The 25,275-nt window shown below is 39.2% G+C and overlaps 1 protein-coding gene across 2 annotated transcripts in view; it reads left to right on the forward strand.

Moving 5' to 3' along the window:
- The window catches only part of ENOX1 (ecto-NOX disulfide-thiol exchanger 1), a 369,627-nt gene that overhangs the window by 276,823 nt on the left and 67,529 nt on the right, over nt 1-25,275 (forward strand). For both annotated transcript variants that reach the window (XM_040584352.1, XM_040584353.1), the window contains one exon: nt 10,019-10,231. In XM_040584352.1, coding sequence (XP_040440286.1) covers nt 10,019-10,231 — 213 coding nt within the window. The remainder of the gene's footprint in view (nt 1-10,018; nt 10,232-25,275) is intronic.

A 25,275-nucleotide genomic window follows, 5' to 3' on the forward strand; every position in this document is an offset into this window, starting at 1 on the left:
GGTCTTGAGTTGTCTCCTATACTAGGTACTGTGGAAAGCAGAGGTAGGATTCAGTCATTCTACTGTTCTGCTTTACATTTCCCATGGCTTCATAGCCACTGTAAGGCAGTGGGGCAGAACGTTATGGCCTCCCTTGGGCAACATGGATTCACCATAAGCCCTTTGCAATATCCTGAAAACAGAAGTAAAGCAACACTAAAGAAACTTCTTTAACTCTAGCAAAGGGCAGTGCACGTCATCATACATTCACAATTTAAATGTGGACTTTAAATGTGAGGCTAACGGGAAATATAGGTATGTACACACACACACACACACGTGAAACCTGGGGTTAAAATCTCAGGTCCCTGGATATCACCAGATTTGCACTGCTGCAAAAGCCTGGACAATTCATCCTGAAGAAAAGAAGGATCAAAATATATCTGCTTTTGGCAGGATTTACCTCAAAAGATTAGGTTTTGAGCAGATGCTTTGCAGTTGTTTTCTTAAGGAAAGCCATGACTTCCCCATGATGCCCACTTCAAAAGACTCCTGAGCTCTGTTGCCAGCTCGTGAGACAGAGCTGCAGGTGCCCAACATGCAGGTTTCAGCTCCTGCAGTGCCTCCAGAAGTTCACTGAGCAACACTGGCTGAAAAGCAAGCCAAAATAGCTAAACATCTGTCATCCCAAGGTACTGCTTTGCAATCACAAATGTAGACAACTTGGTCTGTATCCAAGCAACTTTTGTTGTTAAAATAACCTTGGAAATTCCTGATGGCACAGAATCCTGCCGGTGAGCAGAGATGAACTAGGCTCATCAGCCAGTCCCCTGTTGTGGTCTAGATATTTATTGAGTCTAGAACAGAGGTGACAATATCTTTTTTCATTTTCTGCAAATGGCAGCGTAAGACTTAAAGAAATCATTGGTTTTGTGTACCAGTCTTGGCTGGAGACACTTGTATCAGTGTTGTCAGCATATTCCTATTCCTCTCCTGTGCTGAAGTTGACTGCCATAGAGGAGAGTGGGTGAGAGAGTATAGAGGATCTTTTATGCCAGTTGGAAACAAAAGTTCATTATGAAATTTCATCCAGTTATTCTCTACTGGTATGGAGCTTCATAGAGAAAAAGAACTGGTTTCTCAAAATGCACTGCCTGGTGACCAGGGCTAGCTCTCACTGCATATGAGGCCTTGAATACCTGCAAAAGCATGAGAGTTTATGGCTTGCTTTCCATTCCCTGCTCTCTGTGGACTATCCAAATCCCTTCACATCTGCAAAGAACTTGGTTTGAACACTTGATTTATGCAGAAATAAGGGAAACCCATCAAACTGTGGACCAGTGCAATTTTTCACCACTTTCCATTTTAGACTGTGGCAGAGAGTGCTGTTTTATGGGTATATATCTTTTCCTTTTCCTTTTCCTTTTTCTTTTTCTTTTTTCCTTTTTCCTTATTTTTTCTCCATTAAGGTCTTCAGGGTCCTGCAAATGAAATCTTTCATAACTTTTTCCTTGTTGGCAGTGTGGATATTTGTTTTCCTGCACCTTTCATGTCATTAGCTAAGAGTGTATTCACTCTTAAGTGCCTGTGATGTTGTTCCTCTCCCTATTCACCTATTGTGCTTTGTTATAGCCACTTTTCACTATGTGGCAGTGACACATTGCCAGTATCTTTGGGCTACATCTCATGGATTTGAGCCTGTAGCTCTAAAACTACTAACTCTCATTGATTAAGCATTTTTTGAGCTGCTCTGCATTGATAATTTGCTTGTGGTCACAGCCAGAGCCGAAACAAAGAGAAGCCAGGAAGGTGATAGTTCATAAAACATGAGGTTTCCTGCATTGGAAAGGTGATGTCACAAAATATTTAATTTAAATTTCTTCCATGCACTCCCACACACTCCCATGAGACAGTCCCACTCTTCATGAATCCAGCACATAGAAGACAGAAGAGACCGGAGCCTGGATTATCAGACTGAATGCTGAGCTTCAGCATTCAAACTAAATGGGTAATGTGGAGAAGGACATGAGCTCCTTCTTATACCAGGGCTATGCTGATCAATTTTAGGTTTGTACCACAAGATTTGAGATTTGCAAGCTGGTTGGGAAATAAAACTGCTATTTAATTTTGCATGACAAGTTATTTTTGTTTGGGTTTTTTTGGTGGTGTTTTTGTTTTTGGTTTTTTTTTTTCCCCTGACTTTCCAAACTACTAAAATATATTTGAAGGGAAAAATCAAAATAAAAAACGGTGAAGTGGTAAAATGGTAAAGTAAAATCTCACTTTTTCAAAAGGTACTCTTCAAATCTACTATTTGATCCAAATATTCCAAAATTTGTCATGACACTGCAAATAGTTTCCTCAAACCATGTCTGATTGCCATGGAATAAGATAACAGCTAAGCACAATTCAGGTTAGTGAAACTTCTGGCCTTCTTTCTGACATCCTTCTGCCTTAGGTAAAAACTGTCTTTCCTTGAGGAAATATCTCAATAAATTCAAAGGTGTGAATTCTGGGAAACCAAGGTCTTTTACAGTGAAGTGTAAATGTGAATTACCTCCTGAAATGGTCTTTGAGACCCTGAGTTCTTGTTCTGACAAAACCAGCAGAATATTGTGTCTTCTGCTATTATATCACAAAAATGTGACCTTCTTGTCTTCTGGTTCATTGCAGTATTTTGTTTGGCGTGTGTCTTTGAGATTTTAATCCCTCAGCATCAAATTAAATGTTTCATTACTGCACAGTAGGATGTGTTGGTAGATATTTAGGATCAAATTTGCATACGCTGACATCTGTTTTCCTGGGTGCTTTGTGAATGGTTGAGTAATGTGGTGCCCCAATCATACAACTGGAGATAGGCTGAACCTTTTATCCTTAAGTGAAACGCTGCTCTGTCAGATGCATTGGAACAAAACATTTTAATCTGTGTGTTTATGACATCTGCGTTTCAAAGCAGAATTTTGACTATTATGGTTTTCTTAATTCAAGCATATCTGTATCTAATGGTATCATCTTCAGAAATCACTTCTTGCAAATAAGCACCTTTAAAATATTACATCTGTCTTATCTGCTGCAGGTAGCTAAATAGTTCCACCATCTAACAAAGACATGTCTTTATATCTGAGTATCTGTTTTTTAAATATTTTGAGCAAAGGAGACATAAATATGTGCACGTTATATACAATACCCTGGAATTTACCTCCCTTTAAGATACAGTGTTTCTCTATGAGCACAGGAAAGTTATTCACATGGTTTTACATTTTAAAAAATATAATTTGAGAAATTGAGAAGCTGTTTCTTTGCCAGGCACTGTATTATCCCCTGAAGAGAGAACAGATTGGAAATTTAAATAAATAGATGGCAGTTACAGTAGAATGAACTAACGGGGGATATATCTTGTGCAAGATTCAGGTAACATCAAGCCTGACAATCTCAACCCTTGCACGTCGTTTGAAATATAAACAACATTTAATTGCTTGGGAAATAGGATATTTCACTGAGAAGAAACCCACGCTGCTTTCATTATCAGTCTGCACTTGAGAGCCAGATTTGTGGAGCGCTGCAGAAGTGGTGCAGTTATCCAGAGAGGCAAGTCTTAGGCAGACGGGATCGAATTCAGTGCAGGGCTACGTCAGAAGGGGAGGCAAAGCTGTGATCCTCTGAACAAATCCAATGAATGCCAGGTTTAATTGCTGCTGAAAGACTCCAGACCTTTTTTTAGCACAATCTTTTTTTATTAGTAGTATATCAGGACAGAGCACTACAACAGACATGTTTCGGTGCTTCAGCGTCAAATCTGTTCGCTCACCCTTCCTGTTTTTAGATTATCATTTTCTCCTTCCTTCTCCCATATGCTGCTGACATCTGCTGTGACACAATACATCTGGCACCAAGAACCTTGCACAGGGGCTGTGAGCAGGCACGGTGCGAGGGCAGTTTTGTCTGCTGGCAGAAGAGTGTAAGGTGGGTTCAGCTATCAGCAGCCTGGTAACCCAATTCCCTGGGCACCTCTCTCTGAAAGCTGGCAAGAAGTATGTTCGCTGTTAAGTGTAATACTAAAAGTGTCCTCCCTCGCCTAATCCGTATTGTATCAATGCAGATTTTAAGGTTTTAATATAAACCCACTTGATTAAATGTACCGCACTGCAAAATGACTCAAGTTAATTACTATGAACTGGGAAATTGCAGCTCACCGATCTGAAAGTTTGTGGTGTGATTTTGAGAAATAGGGAGGAAACTCAATACCCTCATAATTACTTTTTATTGGAAATAATGGCATCAGCAGGATAAGGTAATGGATTTCTGTATCTCACATGAAACACCCACCTCTGGAAGAATCTTGTGTGATTTAATTTGGAAGAAAGAGTTTGATGAAACAGGGGGAAGAAAGTACCTTTTAAAATATCTTTTAGTAAATGTATATGCATATTTTTGTCAAACCTAGTTTCAGCTAGTCATTTATTACATAACTGGAAAAGTTTCTTGGTTATAGCATAGTTAAGGCTATTTAAGAAATAGTAAGAATTAATCATTCTTTAAAAGAAGCCTTTGGCAGTAAAAATTTGTATCCCTTGATTCTCACTTATTATGCAGTGCCATTGGGTTAAAAATGTTATTAATCCCAAAAGTACCAGATGTGTGTTGCATGGCACAATTATATAAAGTATTTGAGCAGGGAAGAAAGAAGGCAGGGGTAGTAGACTGAAGAGTTGTGTTTCTAGGTCAGTGGCAGGCACTCTGTGCAGGAGAAGCTCTTAAGCCAAAAGAAAAATAGGTTGTCATCGTGGCACCAAAATTGGCATGTGCTGAGAAGCAAATTGTTCCTGATGCACAGGGGAGCTGGGCTGAACCTGCTGATGAGAGAGGTTAGTAAACCTTTTCCCTGACCTGATTCACCCACAGCAGTCACCTGCTGTGGTTTATTATTTTTTGTATTGAATTCAGCCTTTGCAGTTTAGAAATTTTAGTTATAGTCTAATAAATTATCAAATCAGAAGTCAGATTAAAAGTAATCTTGGTCAAACATCCTCCCCTGGCTGCAGTTACATGGAGTGAAGGAGTCTGCATCCTGAACTGGCCTCTATCACTTTCCTGTAATAGCTGAACAGGGCCCAGTTTGACAAACTGGAACTGGAGTGTGATCAGCCGAGCAGCTCCAGGCAGACCTGAGGGCAGTGTAACCATGTGCAAAGGAGTAGCGCTGAGCAGGTGGGGGTGAGGCAGGGAACACAACATCTTCCTATGGCACAGCTACAGCTGACAGAGAACAGGCTGTCGGTCAGAGACAAATAGATGGGACATGTCCCAGGACTCTTGTCCCCTCTCCACACGCCCTGCAGCACAGTCATTCTCAGTGCTCACAAGAACAGCTTCAAGGGGTGTTAGTTAACTAAATTTCTCCTGGTCAGGGCAGAGCTTAGCATAAGTGCACACCTACCCCTTCCCATCTTACAGAAGGAAGAAAAATGAGATCATTAATGCCACCCAAAACATACGCAGAGGTGTAGCCATTAGGATAAAGAACAACAGCTCTGTCTTTTCAGCGCCTCCTTGCAAGCCTAGGAGATTGCATTAAGTGAGCACGATTAGTGACAAGATACGGGATGTGCTGACTGTGGACAGCACCATGGCCTATAGGACAACGTAGAAGGATTGCTGTGATTTAGACAGGCACCAAATGTTGTGTGAATTATCTCAGATACTTTTCAAATATTTGAGAAAGCCAAGGGTTGGGAAGAAACCAACAAAGTTAGAAGCAACTGTAACCCAGTGTGTGATCTTGTCCGAGCTAGAAGTCCAGTATATAGTGTCACTTTTGAAATAGAGAAATATAAAGTTAGCTATATCTGCACTATATCTATAAATGTAAAAATGATAGTAAGAGTGTTTGAATGCCTGTCTTCAGAGTCATGGATTAGTCTACCTCCTTCCTAATGGCTGAGGCCTTAGATACTGTCACCCAAACCGTGAAAGCACCTTATGGAGGTGTTTACAATGAGAGGTAAATAGTCGCAACATTTCAGATTACTCTGAGCTGAATTCTGCCCTGTGTTACACCAGGGAGACTCCATAAACTGGAAGTAAAATCTCTGTTTCCAACACTTTTTCCCAGTATACCATTTTATAGCAGTTCTTGTCATAGCTTTTTATATTAAAGGTTTTATTTCAGTTGGGGTTGCTTAGAGGTGGTCAAATTATAAGCAGGAAAAATGCAAAACGTTTGTCAACAATTAATTATTTTTTCCCCCCCCTGGAAATATCCCTGTTGACAGTTTCCCAGGCAGCTCTAGGGATGCATTTTCTTTTCTTAGATTTCATTTCATCTAAGTTGTGAGCTAGGATTTAAGTGCCAAATATCTTCAGTTGATATAAGAGGAATTTGAAATATCTTATCTCTAGAGGCCTGTGATTAAGTCTAGCAGCACCTGGAAATCTCTATCAACAGACACCTAGCAAGCCATCCTCAATACGTGGGTAATATTCAAACAGCATAGCATGCATCACAGCGTGTGGTATTAACTGAAAACCCAACACAGGTATACAAATGCTGGGTAGCTGTTCCGTAACTGGTGCACTTGTGGAACAGTTGGGATTACTCTGACCAAATGTAGATGTCTGTGGCAGAGATGTCTATATATGAGCAGATCACCCCTGTCTCCCTTTACAGCCAGTTGAAAGAAGCAGGCACTTCTGGGACACAGTTTACCTCACCCTCAAATAGGCAGATAATACAGCACATCCGACAATTGTCCATCTCTTTTCTTTGGCTGTACTAGGACCCTGGGCTTCCTAATCAGATGTTGACATAAAGGAGATGAATCCTACCTTATTTGCTTAAAATATGCTGTAACTTGGAGAAGAAAAAAAGTGTTAAGTGTGAGAAATAATTTGCTGCTTCCTCATTTTAAAAGAACAATTACATATGGGAGCATGTCTTATATAAAGGAATTTATTTTGAGAGTATGTTTTTGAACAGCATATATTTACATGCATTCTACCGCAAGGGTATAATTTTGGGCAGAATTAGGAGTTTTGGTTTATTTTTTTTAATGAATGGCTGCAATCATAAGGTAGTTCATGCTCTCTTTAAATTAGATTCCATTGCTGCATTTCTTCCACTATTTATCTACTAAATAAAAAATACATCAACACTCTGGTATAAAAATCTGATTTTCTAAGTGAACCTCTGGTTGCTCAGAAAAAGTCACTGCACTCTGGATGAAGAAAATTAATTCACGGTGAGTTACCTTATGCCAGCCACTGAACAGTCATCGCAAGAATATAAAAGTTAGAAATGAAGGTGAAATAAGGAAATTTTAAAAACTGTAGAGAAAAGATTTTATTAACTAATGTGCTCCTGTTGTGCATGTATTGCCCTCTAGCTTTCCTTAATGCATCTTCTAATTATGTAATCAATGAAGATGCTGATGTTTACCAATGAAAGGATTTTTTTCTGCTCGTACAGAACCATGAATTAACTATAACAGGCCCACAGACCTCTGCAGCTCCCTGCAAGTATAGTGTGTTGAAAACAGGTTTTCAGCATGTCCTTTTAAATGGGTTGAATCTATGTGGCAGAAGGGTGGCATGTTTATGAACATCCCTTACAGACACCAACTGTGCCTGATAACAAAACAAAGGGAGGGGTGTTCTAATGTCATATAGGGTCTATAACAAAACAACACACAGACATGTATTGGGGAGAGATTAAAAGAAAAAAAAAGGGAGAATGTTTCTGTGCAATTTGTTTTTACTTGTGCATCTCCATGAAACATTTTTGCGCAGTTCTGCACGCTGTTTCTTCACAGGTCATGGTGTCCCTCTTCAGAGGTGCTTCTGTATATCATTTCTCCCAACTTTGCTGTTCATGTCTTGACCTAGATTGAATGGGATAATTTACTCTAAATGGTACTTCAGTGTTGGGTGATGAATTGTGTGTGATGATATAGATAATGATGTCTACAAGGAAAAAAGGGGAACACATTCAGCTGTAGTTACTCTCTACTCACAATCAGCTGCATCCTTGGTGTTAACAGGCTAGTGCCATCTGCAGGGTGACCTGACTGCACAGGCTGTTGGAAATTGCATGCTAACATTGCCAGAAGCCATTACAGGTTATTCTTATTGACTACTGTAATTATAACAAACATTATGTTCCAGGGATGTGTTTTTGGCTGTACTGGGATCTTTGACATCCAGCTCCCATGCATTTCAGCAGGCTGGAGATTTTGCTCAAGCCTTTTGGAGAGACGTATCTTAGTGTCTTCTTGCAATGAAGTGGCTTTGCACAAGTCTTGTTTACATTTGGCTTTTCTGAGGCCCATATTCAGCCAAACTCACTCATCAGAGCCACTTGATATGTACCTGCTGCATATGTAACCAGTAAAGCTTGAAAGTGGAGTCTAATCCAAGGGGACAATATGGAAAGAAAACACGTCTGTCTGACTCTTCCTCCCCAGAGACGTTTAATAAATGATGAATATGAATCACGTGCTAATGTAAAGTCACAACAGATACATCATCATAAAAAGGGAGGGTGTTATGATGCTCTTATTTTTCAAATTTTTTTCAGGGATCTTGGGTGAACATGCCTATCCAGCTGTGGAGAGCAAATCCTATTGCTGCAGCTGAAAGCATGTTTCAGTTAACAAGATGCTAAAGATCAGGCAATGTAAAATCTATTCATTGCAGGCTGCAGGCTCAGAGTGTATTACTAGTCCTCTCTGTACTTTAGGCTCCTCACCTTTTAGGGAAGTGATTACAGACTTATTCAGAATAAAAGCCCAAATCATCACTGAAGAATTAGTAGTTCATTATTCTTTGGACATGGAAAGCAAAGTCTTATGAACTACATCCCATATTTCTGTATCCTGTAACAAAGTTGGTTGGGTTTAGTATTTTCCAGTTTTCACTTTAAATGTCTTTTGTTTATAACTGTACTACTTCTCCCCACCATAACTCTGTACCTTGTCCTACAGAAAGGTATACCTACCACCTAGATATATATGTAAACTAACTACCAAGGACTAGATGAGATGTTTAAAATTATTTATTGGGAAATGGAAGTTTTATAAAATGAAATCTTGGAGGAAAAAATGAGATAGAATTCCACAAAAACGGTTCCACAGAAAGACACTTGATTGTAAAAGCATTTTCTTGCAGTTCAGCCTACACAGGATTTAAAAAGGAATGTATCCTCTTAATCCTGGTGAAGCCAGAAGTGTAATGGATGCTGCATTAAAGAGTCTTCTGTGTAAGCTGAGAGCACTGTCAGAGGAAAGAAGATTACTTGGGGAGGGAGTGCACAAAATGTAGCCACCAGTTCTGGCAATCTTTCTGCAGAGAAATATAACTTTAGTTACCTGAATGGTAAACATAAAGCTGTAACCCAGGTGTTTGCCTGGATTCGTATGGAATCCTTTAAAAAAACCCAAACAACTAAAACCACAGACAAATGATACAAAACAAATACAGATGCATCAACAGTGGAACACAACTGTTCAAAGCAGTTCCTTGTAATTAATCAGTGCTTTGAGGAGGAATTGTTCAGCCTCGTCATTGTTCATTAATTAAGAATGTGATGTTAGTGAAATCTGTTGACAAAAGTACAGCTGAGCCAAAGGTCCAAGACTGAGCTTTTGGCTAAGCAGATTAACACAGACACATTTCATTTCCTCAGTGGGTCCAGTAATAGGGAGGTCTCCTCCCTCCTGCTCTAAGGTCATTACTATCACTGAATGGCTTAAGGGAGACATTGTGAAAGCAAGGAGTCAGGTCACAGGAAAGGGTTGGGAAGGAGGGTGCTTTTTGTTGTGCAAAAAGCTATTAAAATAAGCAGAAGACAAGTCTTGAAAATTTATGAAGCTTCAGGTGGCAGTACTGGCTTCCTACATCTGATAGAACAAAGGACCCAAAAGTTGCCCAAAATGATATACTGCAAACAGGATTTATGGTGATTTTAATGTGACATGGAGCAGAAAATGTGTTCTTGGCAGGATATTTATGCCTGCAATTAAAACCTGTGCTTTGATTGTTCTAGATGATAGCAAGTTTTCAGAGGCCATCACAGTGCTGCTTACCTGGATTGAGCGAGGTGAGGTGAATCGTCGCTCTGCAAACCAGTTTTATTCGATGGTGCAGTCGGCCAACAGCCACGTCCGCCGGCTCATGAATGAAAAGGCTGCTCATGAGCAAGAAATGGAGCAAGCCAAGGAGAGTTTCAAAAATGCCTTAACAGGGATCCTCACTCAATGTAAGTAACTCCTTTTTGTCCAGTGTTGTAGTAATGGTGGTGGTGGTGGTAGTGGTTTTTTTATCATTTTGTTTGTTTGTTGGGGGTAAGTAGTTGCAATGCAGTCATATTCTACTTCATATCCTATTCCATACTCTATGGCAATTTGGAGAAGCAAGGACCATTCCTAAGAGCTTATTTCTCAAGGTGAGCAAAGTTTCAGTAGTTTTTTTTTTTATTAATAGATGAAGATGTGCTCTATGCATAACGTCTACTGTTGCGTAGACATAACGCTTTGGGAACGGACCAGACAGAAGCCTCCCTGCTCTGAGCAAAGTTCATGTTTTTGTGGAGGGAAGCGATACATAGCCTGTGTGTTGCAGGTAGTTAACTAGGCCAATGACAGAATAGAGGACAATTAGGTTATATTTTTAGCCTGGGTTTAGGTAAAAGGAAGTAGGATTCAGCAACTTCTAGAGATCAGCATACAGGCCACCCCCACAGTAGAAGAATAAGCTGTACTACTGCTGGCATTGGGATCGCTTGGCTGATACAATGCCAGTATTAATTTGGCAGTTAAACTGCCTTTAAATATTTAGGGCTGGCAACTCTTTCCTTAGTACAGAAATATAATCAATTAAGTTACCTTAATGAGGTTTCCTCATAAAACAATAATTGGGATACTTGCCTAGAAGTGTTCTTGAAAGAGAAGGGAGGAGAGGAGAGGGAAGAGGAGAGAAGGAGAAGGAGAAGAAGGAGAAGGAGAAGAGAGAGGAGAAGAGAAGAGAAGAGAAGAGAAGAGAAGAGAAGAGAAGAGAAGAGAAGAGAAGAGAAGAGAAGAGAAGAGAAGAGAAGAGAAGAGAAGAGAGAAGAGGAAGAGAAGAGAAGAGAAGAGGAAGAGAAGAGAGGAGAGAAGAGAGAAAAGAGAAGAGAGAAGAGGAAGAGAAGAGAAGAGGAAGAGAAGAGAAGAGAAGAGAAGAGAAGAGAAGAGAAGAGAAGAGAAGAAGAGAGAAAAGAGAAGAGAGAAGAGAAGAGAAGAGAGAAAAGAGAAGAGAGAAGAGAAGAGGAAGAGAAGAGAAGAGAGAAGAGAAGAGAAGAGAAGAGAAGAGAAGAGAAGAGAAGAGAAGAGAAGAGAAGAGAAGAGAAGAGAAAGAAAACTAATTTCATTGCTGCTGGGTTTTAACATGTCTACTTATGGCTGCTCAAGCAAAAGGCTTTATGATACTCAGGAGGGTGGAGCCTGAAGTCAGCTCTCATATGCAATTTAAAAACAAAAAGAAATAAAACTGACCAAATGGAGGAGAATGAAGTAAAAAATGCAGCTGTTACACTGTAATTTCTGAATCACACCCCTAATCTTTACAGTAAAAAATAAGCCCTAAAGGCTTTTCTGCAATATTTTTCTCATCCCTCAGTGGTTGTCCTTCAGAAGTTAGGGCTGAAGGCATAAGCTTGGATGGACTTGCCTGGGTTAGGAGAGCAGCCCCTGGAAGCTTCCTGCGTCCATGATGGAGAGCTCTGTATCCCAGAAGACTAATTTACCCCAGGGCACATGTACTTCTAATTTAAGAACATAGATGCCCGAATTTAGGAAGATTGATTCTGGACCAAAGGCATTTGATTTCTGAGGACATATGTTCCCTGAGTAAATTTTAAAGACCAGTTAATTCCCTTGCTAATTTGCTAGGCAATATCGCCTTCCATGTCAGCATCTAAAAGGCAGTGTGAGGAGCAGAGACGCAGGCACCATGCATGGCCGTGCTGTTCAGTTCACACCAGGGCTCTGTAGTTTTGTGTGCAACAGCCAGCCCTAGCGTTTGGAAATGCCTTCTTCAGCTGCATTAAAAAAAATCCCCCATTGTCAGCAGGCTGAACTTTAGTTAAATCAGTCTAAATTAGCCCATTTGTCACCAACTGTTGTAGAACATCTGTCACTTGGAAATAGAGATCCCTGTAGTTTCAGGTGGAAACTTGCAGTTTTGGCTATATCTGGTTTGTTCCTGTAATGTGCTGAATGCTGAACTTACAAAACCAGAAATAGGTCTGGCTTCAAATCATGAGTTTCAGAGTGTCACAGTCACAGCAGTGCCTGGAAGAAAAGAGTTTCTGACAGATCTGGCCTAGGAGGACAAGGTCAGCAAAAAAACAGGTTCAGGGAAAGGTGTTACACTCTGTGGATTTTACAAGAACAAATTTTACAAGCTTTCCAGATGCTTCACATTGGTTATTTTATAAACATCATAAACATTGGCCATTATTAGCATTAATGTGTCTTATTAAAATTCTCTGCAAACTTGTTACAAACAGATGCATGATGTCTTTGCTTTACATGTGTATATGCCTAAGATTGCTATATAGGGAGACTGTGAAATGAGCTTCCCTTTTTCAAGAATTTTCCTGTATTTGAATTCATCTGAGGAATGTTTTTCATGCATCTTTTCCATTGTTTTCCCACAGCCTTGTGTAATCAGCTGCAATATGTCACTTGCTTTATGAAGAAGAATTTGAAAGTACTAGATGTTTAAAATAGGTGTGTGTGGTCTATTAAATTCTGCAGAGTAGCAAAAAAACCACTTCTGCTGTTCTGCCTTAAGGGTCCAAAAGTCTAGTGTAATGCTACAGCTGTGTGGCCATTTGACATAAATATTGCAGTATTTTTTAAAATAGCATGTGCCATTCCTCTGTCACAAACTAGATCAGATGTCCAACTCTAAGCTGACCATTCTGTGCTTTCTTTGTTGTCTGGAGAGTAAAACGGGCATCTCTGGGGAATGAGTCATCAGACCGACCTCATGGTGCTCTTCCAGTGAGATGAATCATCCCTTGGAGATGCCGTATTTTCTCTGCTGTCCTAGAGGATTCACAGGGGGCCTAGCTCAGAACCAATTGCCCCACTTTTTACAAGCCTTGTTCAGAGCAGAGTAATCCCACTTACTGTGTGTAGTCTTGATACAGAAGGACGTAGCATAAGGGAAGAACTTGAAGTTAGATAGAAATGCTATCATTGTAGCAGTGAATGTTACGGGGAGTGAAGAAGAAATATGTTAAGAAAATGGCCTTCAAGTGCACTCACCTGGAACACACACACTGTCTATAGGAGTCTCAGTACAAAATGCTTTCTTATTAATGAGGATTAGTGTGGCCAGAACATTTCAGCTTATGGCCCAACTACTAAAGAAGTACAGGTACTGAAATCCCTGCTACAAATTTCTGCCTGGAGGTATTTAGAAGATTACCAAATGGATTACGCTTAAAAATTTGGGTCAAGTGTTCAGCATGTGAATTAATTACCTGACCAAGATACTTGTGCCAGGATAATCTGTGAAATAAAGTATATTACTGCTGTCACACCACCGATTTACAGCCCCTGATTTAAGTTCTACAGGGAGTCTTCGCTTTGTTATGGTGCTACTTTAGTTATTTAAAGGATAAAGAGAGAAAAATGGCCACCTCTTTTTTTTTTTTTATTATTAAATTACTTGGGGTTTCTAGATTTGAATCTGTGCTTAAAATGTGGATTGTTTTCCAGGATTTTGAATATTTCTGTCTTTCTGGTTCGATTTCTAAATTCTTTCATTTTGCTTCCACAGCAGAGTTGCACATGACGCTGCTCCCTGTTTTTCATACATCTCTCTTTCATTTCCTCCCAATCCACCTTTTCAGCCTAAGGCTTGTAGACATTGGTCTTCATGTTTAAGAAAAGTGGAAGCCCTTGAGACATCCACATTGGGCTGTTTTTTTAGACTACACTAAAGCTGTAATTGTCTCCTCTGACTTTCTCCTCCACGCACTGTGAACTTTGTCTACCTCTTATTGAGGGTTCAGACCATTTCTGGCAGTCTCCCATGACAACATTTTCAAAAGTACCTATAAGTGATGCAGGTTCAAAATCCCATACTGAGAAATTAATTTGATGTCTCGAGAGTCAGACACACAAGGTGGTGGAAGTGTTCCAACATGCAAGTAGATAGTTACACAGTGTAATGAACAGACGTGCGCCACGGCTAGGTACCAAGCAGCTTATGACACTCACTTATTTGGTCATTTCTGTCAATTTTACTAATTGATGACTCTTCAAGGGACTTAGGCACCAGGTCCCCATCAGGGTCCAGTCTCTTGCACACCTGTGGGGGAGCAGTGGGAGGGTGGTTTTTATTGTGGAGCCCCCTGGCCAGATTACTTCCTTGTCATGTGCTGGTCTTCACTTTCATCCTCTCCTTGAACTTCAGAGAATTTCAATGCCTAGTGATCAGGATGATCTTTTGGAAAGGTATGTTTAAATACCCTGAATGCCAGTGAAGGAGCTGAACTTAAGCCTCCTTCTTTCCAAGAGTGCTCTAAATGGTGAGGTCCAGTGCTCTCGAAGGTGATATTGACCTTCCTTAGAGTGTCTGATAGATGGCTTTTAGGCACCTGATCCAGAACGATGCCAGCTGGAGTGAAATGTCTCCCAGCTTCCTGTAGCAATGCACTGAACAGAGAGAACAGCTGCATCTATGGCACATCCCCATCCAGGGGATGCATATGCACAATCTAGCAGCTAGTTAAGACAGTGCCTTTTATATGTATTCCCAAGAGTGAAGCACTTCCCTTGTGCTTTGTAGGATACCTGAGCTTCTAACTCACCACAGTTGATTACAGGTAATCACCAGGGTCTTAGAACTTGTGTAAAAGGCCTGAGTGTCAAAATGCAGGTCTGAAGGTATGGATAGACAGATGGTTCATCCTACAAGGCAAGCTGGAATGTAAACTTACAGAGTCCTTTAGTCCAGTGTACTAATCACTGATGTGTCCTTTATTCCTGGTGGACATGAGGACATTGCTGGAAAGGGAAGCCAGTTCCCAGTGACCCTGGAATCCCTTTGTGAATTAGCTGGCATTAGGGAGAAGAAATGTGCTGCAGGTTCTCACCCTACCTTGGCAAGCACTAATTAGCTCATTGACTCTCAAGATGTTTGAAAACAGAACATAGACTCTTTAAATCACTTAGACACATTTAAAGATTGCCATCCTGAATTTCATTCACAACAGCTAGTGACAACCCTACTGTTGGCCTTAGGTAAGCCAGGGGCAATCCAGTGTAGCAATCCCCAGCACTCAGTATTAAGGGCCAGTATACACCAGTAGGCCATTTTGATATTTCTAGGGAACCTTGCAGACAAGCTACATATATTGGTAGTTGGTTGTTTTGGTGGTTTTTTTTGTTTGTTTTTTTTTTTTTTTTATTTCAGCTACTAAATATCACGCTATCATAATAAGCAGTAAAAGCAAAATTATTACAAAGTTTAACACAATTGATAAGTGTCAGGATGCAATCCTCAGTAGTAATGCTAGAGTATTTGTAAATTGTAAAATAGATTCTTCCACTAACTAAAAAGAAAATCTTGGTGAAGTTCTAATTATGGTCAGGGACCAAAACTTTATAGTTTTTGGCCACTTACAAAGTTTTGAAATACAAGGATTCATATCTGTGAATAAAAGTGGCATTATTAATTCTTGCAAAGAAGGAAAGAGACAGCATCTGAGCGAGTTCCTACTTTGCCTGGACAATAAGCTGACTTTTGAGAGGGTCAGCAATAGCACTGCAATTTTCATTTTGTCACTGGGATACATTTGCCACAAAAATCATGGTGGTGGCAGAAGAAAAGCCATCTATATTTGAGAGGTATCCCAGCTTTGCAAGGAGCTGTGATCAGAGTGGTAGGCTATGGTGCTCTGAGTCTAACAGCTCCCACGCAGTTGTACTGCAGCATTATGCTGATATGGGTGAGGAGGGAAGCGGGGAGGCAACCAGAGCAGCTGGAGTATTAGGCACCATCAACCAGAATTTTAAGACAACTCTACCTGCCATTGCCTGCTTTGATTTTTTGAAAATGATCTCGAGATCTGAACTGCATGGTCCAGTTCCAGCTATCATGTGGATATTCTACTCATCTTGTTGTGGAGATAAATTAACTTTCACTCCACACATCAATGTACAGGGTGCCTGCCACTTCTTTCTGCTGCCAGTAAGCTTGTTTGCTTCTGTATGCTCTTGCATTGCATGTGAAGGTGTACATGGAAGTAAAAGCAAAGAGATACTCATCTTTCAAAAAGCCCTGGAACTGAAGAAACATGGATTTATGACATCACACAGTTTACCTGCTCAGCTTGTTGCTAAGTATCTTAGCTCTTTTATTCATGACACAGGATATGCGGCTAGATGCAACTTTGTGAGGATTCAGTAGGGCTGTTCATTAAGAAGAATCAAAGATTTGGAGAGAAGACTGTGTCGTGTCCCCCTCCTTGGGAAGATCAGGATTGTCACCATGAGTTTTTCCTCCCTTCCTATTGAAGGACTTCGGTGTGTATGAGAGCACACTGACTTTTTATCCAATAGCTGGTAGGTATCTGCTATAAAATTTCTTCCCCCCCTGCCAAAAAAAAAAAATAAAAAAAATTGAGGTTAAATAATTCTGAAGGCAAATGCATTCTCAACAGACTGAATAAAATTCTCCTCTCCAGGTTTGTTCATTTTCATTCTCTGATCTCTCTGGATGTGATTTAATCTGTTTTAACATTATCAGCACCTTCATAGATAGAATCTGAATTTTTAATATAAAAAAGGAAGAAAAAAATCTTAAAAATCCTTTTTGAGCTTTCTTCAAAAAAGATTTGGATCAGGGTTTTTTTTCCTCATTACAGATTCACTTCAAAAGTTGCTCTTTTACTTTAGAAAAGGTAGAATTTATATTGATATGGTAGTGATTACTAAAATCACCATCTTATCTCATTTGCTTTAAATTCCATACTGCAGCCCTTTCTCCCAGTAATCCTTCCACTTTTTAGTATATTCTCTTAGTACTAAAAATGAAGCCAGTTTCATTACACATATTGAAAGCATGCTGGTTAAAATTCTTTTAGCAGTCAGACTTTTTATACGCATTCATGCTTTCCAAGTATTTTTTCAATTGCTCTGCATTAATAACTTTTAAAAGGATTTTCCTTCTCTTTAATTGTCCAGTCTTAGAGTCTTTCTTTCATTTGCCAGTTACTAATTCAAAAATATGAGCTTACTTTATGTGCAATTTTTAGGTCATCGTTAAGCTCTTTGTGAAAGAGATTGAGTCATATAATGTGTTTTTTACAGTGCAGCTCAGATCTCAGTTGGTGTCATAGAATGCCACTATAATACAAATAAAAACATTAATCATTCATGTCATTAGTTGCGACTATTATTTTCTACCTTGATGTATTTCTAAAAAAAAAAACCAACAAAAACCCAAAAACACAACAAGAAGCCAAAACCAAAATAACCTCTACAATCCATCCAGTCCCTTTTGATTAGCTTATTTAGTTGTGCTCTTTGCTTGCTTCTGTACTGATAATTTGTCCAGTAAAGCTCAGCTGGGTATCTCTATTCTTTACTTGTCCTCCCATTTTCCATCTCATGTACACATGTTCTCAAAAGCATTTCTATCCAGGATGCTGCAGCAACACCAGAGAACAGAGATGAAAGACTCCGTTTCTATTTTACCTTGCATTCTTATAATTCTTCCCCACTTTATGGCAGTATAAGCCTTTGTGGTTGCAACCTGTAGTGTTTCAGATCGCTTATTCCTTTGTGTTTCATTTTCTTTGAATTTCTTCATTGCTTTCATTGTGTAGCCTTCACTCCACCTAAGTCAATAGGAATCTTGGTATTGATTTAAGCGTGGCCAGAATTTCAACAGAAGCTCTTCTGTTATTTTTAAGCCTTTTTTTTTTTTTTTTTTTTTTAATGTAGGCCATTAAATATGCATGATGTTTTATAGCAAAATAAGTGCACTGCCTCCTGAAAGGTTTCAGTCTAAGGCCCCATTTTGACAACTTATGCCATGTTCCTGGATCCTGCAGGATCTCCTAGATGATAAGGCAAGGTTCGAAGCCAAGAAGTATGTGCTTGAATTGTGTGGAAATCTGTGTGTGGTTTTGAGCTCCCTTGCTGAGTAGAGATGGAGGTAGGGGTCTGTTACTTTGCAAAACTGGACTGTAAATTTTGTGTGGAAACGAACAACAAGGGATGAGAGTAAGACATTGGAGAAAGGAAGGAAAGATGGAGGTTTCACCAAAAAGATTTTCTGAGTTGGCTGTGCATATCGTGTGGCCTGCACATCTAAAACCTTTCAGGCTTCTTAGAAGTGAATGAATAAACTTTATAAATATGAATATGAATAATCCTATATAACCATGTCTGGTTGAAATACTTACTCCCTACAATAGGCATTAGTTTCGCTTCATGTCAGATTACTGGATTTGTCCCAAATGGTGTAGTTTGTGATGATAGAGATGTTATGGGGCAGGAAAAGAGTTCTGGAAAAGGGTAGATTATGCAGGAGGGAAAGAAGGACACACAGTGAACAAGGGAACAAAAATACAGAAGGAAGATGAGACCGAATGCAGTAAACAAAGATAAAAAGATGACAAGACATGGCAGGCAAGGGAGCATAAGATATGGCAACAAATGGAGAAGTAAATGTCCCTACATAATGTGTGTGAGATGATTTTTTGTTTTGATTGCCAGCAGAGGCTATGGCTTTTGAAGCCTCCTCATCCACCTCTCTGTTTGTTTTCTTCAGCAAAAGAAACCATACTGTGCCAAAAAAACCCCACAGCACTCTTAGGAACATTCTAATCTGAAAGATCCCTGGACAATTATTACTTTGACAATTATTACAACTTCACTTACTGGGCCCTGCTAGAGTTCAGTCACATTTGTGTTCCTTCATCTCAGAGTTCCCTTGGGGTTCTTTTTTTGGACAGGCTTGCCAAAAGTAGTTGTTCCTACATTTGCTATTTTTAAATCTGAAAAAAAGGTCTGCCTAACCATAATGACGAGAACAAGAGCAGTGTGTTGGGGATGTCTTATAATCTTGTCAAGCTGATGAAGAAAGTAGCATTCACTAAATCTTCCTTTGAGTTGGTGGGGTGCAGTTGTGTGTGGGGGGGGTTGTTTGGTTGTTTTTTTTGTTTTCTGGATGTCAAGCAAAGTCCATAAAATCTGTTCTGTAATATAAGATGGTGGCATTAAAGAAGCAGGTACTGTACATTTTTACCTGCCCTGCTGTGTTGTGCTGGTCTGATGTCAGGTTCCTGTTCATTGAGAAATGACATGGAGGTGAAGCAGTCTTGTTGAGTCCGAGTGATTTATCACACGGCATGATGCCAGCACTTGCTGTTACACCAAGCTGTCAGTTTCTTTGTTGTAAATTAAACCACGTTCACAACCTAAAAGATTTTCAAAGCTTATTTTGTAGACAGATCTTCTAGCAATACCTTGCAGAGCAAACTGGGCTCTCTTTAATCAGAGTGTATATTTTTATTTCAGAGTTTAACAAGGAGTGTTCTTCCATTTCTAGAACTATTAATTGTTGATATACATACCTCAGGCAAGTTACTTTGCAGGTTTCAATATAAATCCTGAAAATGGGATGTTTTCAGTATCACCATAATGCTCCTTCTTTCACTCTTCCTCACTGGTTTTCTTAGCATTGAGAAGAAAGGAAAACAGCTGCTGACACTGAGGTTTGATGTTTTTACAAGGCCAGGGTTTATAATTTGTGCTGTGGTATAATTATTTTTTATTTTGTCCTTTATCTATGTAGAAGAATCTGCTTATTGTATTATGAAAAAATGTTTCTTCCTCCATCACTCAGGTGTAGACCACTGACATCCACTCATCCTCTTAATAACTCCTGCAAGTATATTGACTAAGACCAGTCTTAGTCAGATGGAAGAGAAAGAGGGATCAACCGTCACTCCAGGTACAGCTCCTCCTGGTCTCAAACACTGTAGGCCTAGTCAAAGGGAAATGTAGAAATAATACAGTGCAATTTAGGGAGACGACTTGTTTCTCATTCTTTCCAGTATTCAGGTAGGTGAGGCAGGGTAGACGGAAGAGGAAAACATCCTTCTTCCTCTGGTAAGCCTTGTAATGGTTCTGTGCAACACTGGGACCTCTGTGTCAGGACTAGAGCAGAAAAGGTGAGACTGCTAGTAAAAGATGACCCCACTGACTCTGCCTATAGGATTAAATTAAGCTGAGCTAGGGCAGGTTTGTCCGTACTGTTCCACGGTAAGAAGGTTGTTGCTCTGGGCCAGCTAACATTTTCCCACACAGTTGAGAGTTCGGTGCAGGCCAAGTAGTTTACTGAAAAGCATCTTTTTGGGGAGAGAGAACAGTTGCTGCTGCAGGGACACTCAGCATATTGTGCCATTTGACTTCAAGGAACAAGAATGGTCCCTGGCTGGTTTTGATCACTAGTACAGATGTGGTTGTTGGCGGTAGGATGAGTTGAGGAATGGCAGCCTTGCAATCTGACTTCCCACACAGCAAAACGATTTGGGAGGTAAATCACTGGAGGCACCATGCTTTCGGTGTGTTCAAAATTTTTGGATATAATAGAGAAGTCCTGTGGTTTTATGCTTTATCATGCTATGTCTTAAGACTATGTCTTAAGGAACCTACAGCCACCCAGACAGCAAGAAGACCAAACAGTAGCTTTCTCTTATCTGATTGAATTGCACCTTTTTTTTTTTTTTTTTGATACGCATAGATGTTTTTTGGGGGGTATTTTGGGGTTGTTTGGGGTTTTTTTTGGTTGGTTGGGGTTTCTTTTTTTATTTAAAAAGAAAAAAAGAAACGGAAAACCCCCACAAAATCAAAACCAAAACAAAGATGCCATTTCTTTGTGGCAGATAGGCTGTCTTCATTATACAAATCTATAATGGATTTTGCTTATGTATCCAGCTGATGGTATGCTATACTTTAGGACCCATCCTTTGCATTATCTGAAGTCTTGATATTTCCAGCTTTTATGTTTTCCTCCCCTGCCAGTCAATGGCAATTGCAGAGGTTTCTCCCTCTGTGACATGTGAATTGGGTAAAACAGAGAGGCTGAAGGCTTTTAGCTGTAGATGTTTGAAAGGAAAAATCTTTTCTGAAAGTAAACAGTATCATAACCAAAAGACTGAGGTTTGGCTGAGATTAATTTAAAAAATATGTTTATTTCATTACTTTGCAATCTGTCTACCGTTTCTCTTATTGATGTCACATGTCATTTGCCTACATGCAATTTTAGCCTTGGACTTAATGGTAATTTCTGTTCAGTACATTGCCAAATGCCTTTCAGAACTGTTGCCAAAAACATTCTCTTTCCTATCCAAAACTGACCTGGGGACTCTAATTCATCCACTTACAGCATCTAGCCTTGACTACTGTAATTCCTTGGTTTGCTGGGCTTGGAGCCAAATCGATTGGCAGACTCCAGCTTAGTCAGAATTCAGCGACAAGGCTACTGACCCAAACCACGCCAACTCTATATCCTCCCTGTGCTGTGAATCTATATTTGAAAAGCATGTTATACATTTACTGTAACAGTTTCCTTTACACCGTAATTTTATGGGTGGAATTTTTCTTTTACCCTGTATGTCAATTGTCGCACTCTTACAGAATTTTCTGAGCTAAATTGCCATATATTCTACTCTTGCACTTACAGTAATTTAGTGCAAAGCCCTTTTCATCCTGTATCCCTAATTGGTGCAGTTTGGAGTGAAATTCTACATGAAACTTGATTATTTTATCTGGCAGCAAAGACTTTTGTTTTTAACACGTGTTGCAGTTTCTTTTTTTGTTTGTTTTTTTTTACTACTACTACTATTATTATTATTATTATTATTATTATTATTATTATGCATTATAAAGCATTTGGTTGCTGGTGTTCTTTATTTTTGCATACAAGAAATGAAAAATAATCACATATGCATGACAGCTGAAAATGTAATAAGCAGAGGAAAATAGAATACTTCTTGTCTCCTGAACCCAAGGAGAAATTTCAGCCTCAGCTCAATCATGTATTTAAAGAAGCCTGCTAGATAAATGTAATGGAAGGTAAAAGTGTTCTCTCAACCTCTTAATCTACAGATGAGGTTATGCTTTGGTTCTCATTAATTTATGTTCTTTTCTGGTAGTATCATTTTCAAATATCCCGTATCAAATATTGTCTTCCCCTGGAGATATTCTAGTTTTCCCTTTAATCCAATTTTGTATAAAACTTCTACAGGTGTTGTTTAAGGGATTTTTGTTGTTGTTCCTAGTTTTTCTGGTTGTTTTTACATTTATACTTGATAACAATAACAAATGTAAATAAATTTACATTTATATTTGATAACAAATAACTTGATGGCAACAGAAACTGAGGTTTAAACTTTCTTTTAATATGCTTGCTATGAGCTGGCACCTCTGATAAAGGCTAGTGTAGTTACACCACATTTGTTAAACACTGACACTTGCATATCAGTCTAGGCTTACTTGTTTGGGTCTTTTTAGTTATTTATAACTCAGCAGAAAAACAATTAGATAATAATATTTTGAAACACACCACATAAATTACCAGCTATAGAATAAGCCATTGGGAAAGATGCAATTTTTTACATCCTGTAAGTTATGCTGATAGGAAAAACAATGATGTAGTATGGACCCTTCTAGAACAATACAGTTTTTTAAACCCTAATTTAGTAAGGAAACATCTTTGCATATGGTCAATGAAAATTTGTTATAGCATAGAACTTAACAACAGATGTTTGACAATGAATATTTCATGTTACTTAATAATTCTACTTACCAGTCATCGTTGACAGTACAGTGCATCCTAGAGTTAAAGGTGCCTTACGGAGATAGACATGATCTGTTATTTCATTTTATAATTTTTTTTCTAGAGGTCAGGAAATAGTCTGAAAACCATGGTCAGCAACAAAACCAGGAGCAATGGTTTCGCTCCGATTCTGCAGATAACAGCCCTCTGGGCCCTCTCTTTGGCCAAATCTTACCTAGATATGGAGGAAAAATGAATGCACTCTAGAGTTTCTCAGCTAATATAAACTTTCCTGGCTTCCCCTTAGGGATGAATCTACCACCCTTATGGGTTGTGTGCTGCTGGATCATTTACCCATACAAATCTGATCCTGATCAGGGATGGGTACATTATGTCTTCTCTTCCAATTACCCAGAGCACAGGAGTTCTGCCAGTTTTATGCTTCCAGGGTGTCTGTGGGAGAACAAATTAATCCTTATGCAACATGAATTAACCAGCAAAGAAACTGAAAACTGAAAAACTGTGAACTGGCAGAATGGCTTTACATTGGATTGCCATCTCATAGCACGTAAACGCAGGATTATCATGGAGTACAAAAAGATGTGAAGCCACTTTCCTATACTGTCAAACCATGGCCTTGGCTGCTTTTTATCTCTGATGCAATGCTTGGAGACCTTTTATGTTGGGTGTTACCTGTGGGTGTTTGCAACACTTCATAGCCTATATTGCTGGTGCTTTTTGAAATAGTTGCCTGTGTGTTGACACTTTCTTTGAACAAGGTAGTGAAATGTTGGTCTTTGATATGTACTAATTTACTATTCTCCTCTACATTTGCCTTTTTAAATTATCCCTGGCTACCTATTGGATAAACTTTCTTTAAATGCCTTGATTTTTAGCATCTAGTACTCGAAGTATCCTACTTCCTTTAGTTTTTTTTTAATTCCTGAAAGTGAAGGAGAACCATTCTCTGCTCACTTTGTCTACTACACTTATGCAAGAAAAACTATTTGACATCTTCCTAGCTTGTGTTTCCATTGCGGAGAGTTTCTGAAATAATCATATAATGACTTTTGATAAATCTTAGCATCTGTTCACAGAATGGAAATTAAACACTTTAAAGTTCAAATGTTTTTAAAAATTCATATGATGTTATTAATACCTATTAGTGGAAAATGGCAAACCAGCCTTCCTCATATTTTTGTGAGTCTTTTCTACTTGAATTTCCACTTGCAAACTAAAACCAGATTGTTAATTATGCAAAATTTTCTGAGCACCTGGGTCATCAACATGATAGTAATTAAATTCTAGCCTCAGTTTCTATACACACAATAATAGATTGCTTTAGCATTTTCATTCTTTTCAAATTAATTGAATATACACCACATAACTTCCTTGAAACATCCACCTTTCACTCCGAGCAAGTTCTCATAGGCTGAAGTTATCACATCTGCTATTAAAACTTGATCACAAATGGTTCTGATCATGCCAGTAGTTTTGAGGCACCTTCTTTAGTATAAACTACATAGAAGTATTAATTCTAAAAGACTAAATTTATTTTCTATGGCTTTAGGAGTTAATTAACCAGCCCTGATTACAAAGACAAACTTCCATCTGTGATTCAAAATGTTGTAAGCTTCCTCAATCTGAAAGCAGCCTGTAAAATAGGTAATAAAAGAGGATGGAAGAAACGTGCTTCTATTCAAGTGAGTGAGGTTAACTTTCAGATCTAGAGGGGAAAGATACGTAACTGACTTACTAGGTGAGCTCATTGTTTTACAAAATATGGGTTGTTATGTATAAGATCCTCTGCATCTGTGACTTGAAGGGAGAAGAAGAGCAGCTGTTGATCAGCTCGATGAGAGCCCCAATCAGAGGGCATTACGGCATTCCTGCCACCATTTCTCTATGAGAGGGGAAGGAGGTGCTTCAAGCTGCAGCGTTACAAAACAGTAGACATTGTTTCAGCCCAGGAACCTAAAGAGATAAATAGTCAAGAACCTTGTCCAAGAGTTGAGGCATTTTTCAGTTTGACTTCATAGGTCAGCACATCTGCACGCTCAGGAGCACAGCCCAGGTCATTTGTAGAAAATTTGTGTTTCCTGGTGGTCCTTCAGTTAACTGTGCTGGGATCAAGGCAATTTAAATCTTGGTCAAATAATTTTTAGGCAGGTCACTGTTGTGGAAGGACAGTGTTGCTTGTAACTGATGCGAAGAGAAAGAGAAGAGTGTTGGGAGAAGAGGTTCTGAATTAGGATGAACAAGTAGCTAAAAACGTAAGATCTTAATTGTCCTAGATAATTGACCTAAATATTGATGTCTGGCTTCGGGAAAAATTCGTTAGAGTTGAATGAGGGAAGCCCATTTCACATCTCTTCTTCATCTTATATGCAAAAAAACGTGACTGTTCATGTACATAAACATACATAGGCTGTGGACACAGGACAGAATGATCTA

This window comes from Falco naumanni, chromosome 2, assembly GCF_017639655.2.
Source record: "Falco naumanni isolate bFalNau1 chromosome 2, bFalNau1.pat, whole genome shotgun sequence".
Lineage (NCBI taxonomy): Eukaryota > Metazoa > Chordata > Aves > Falconiformes > Falconidae > Falco > Falco naumanni.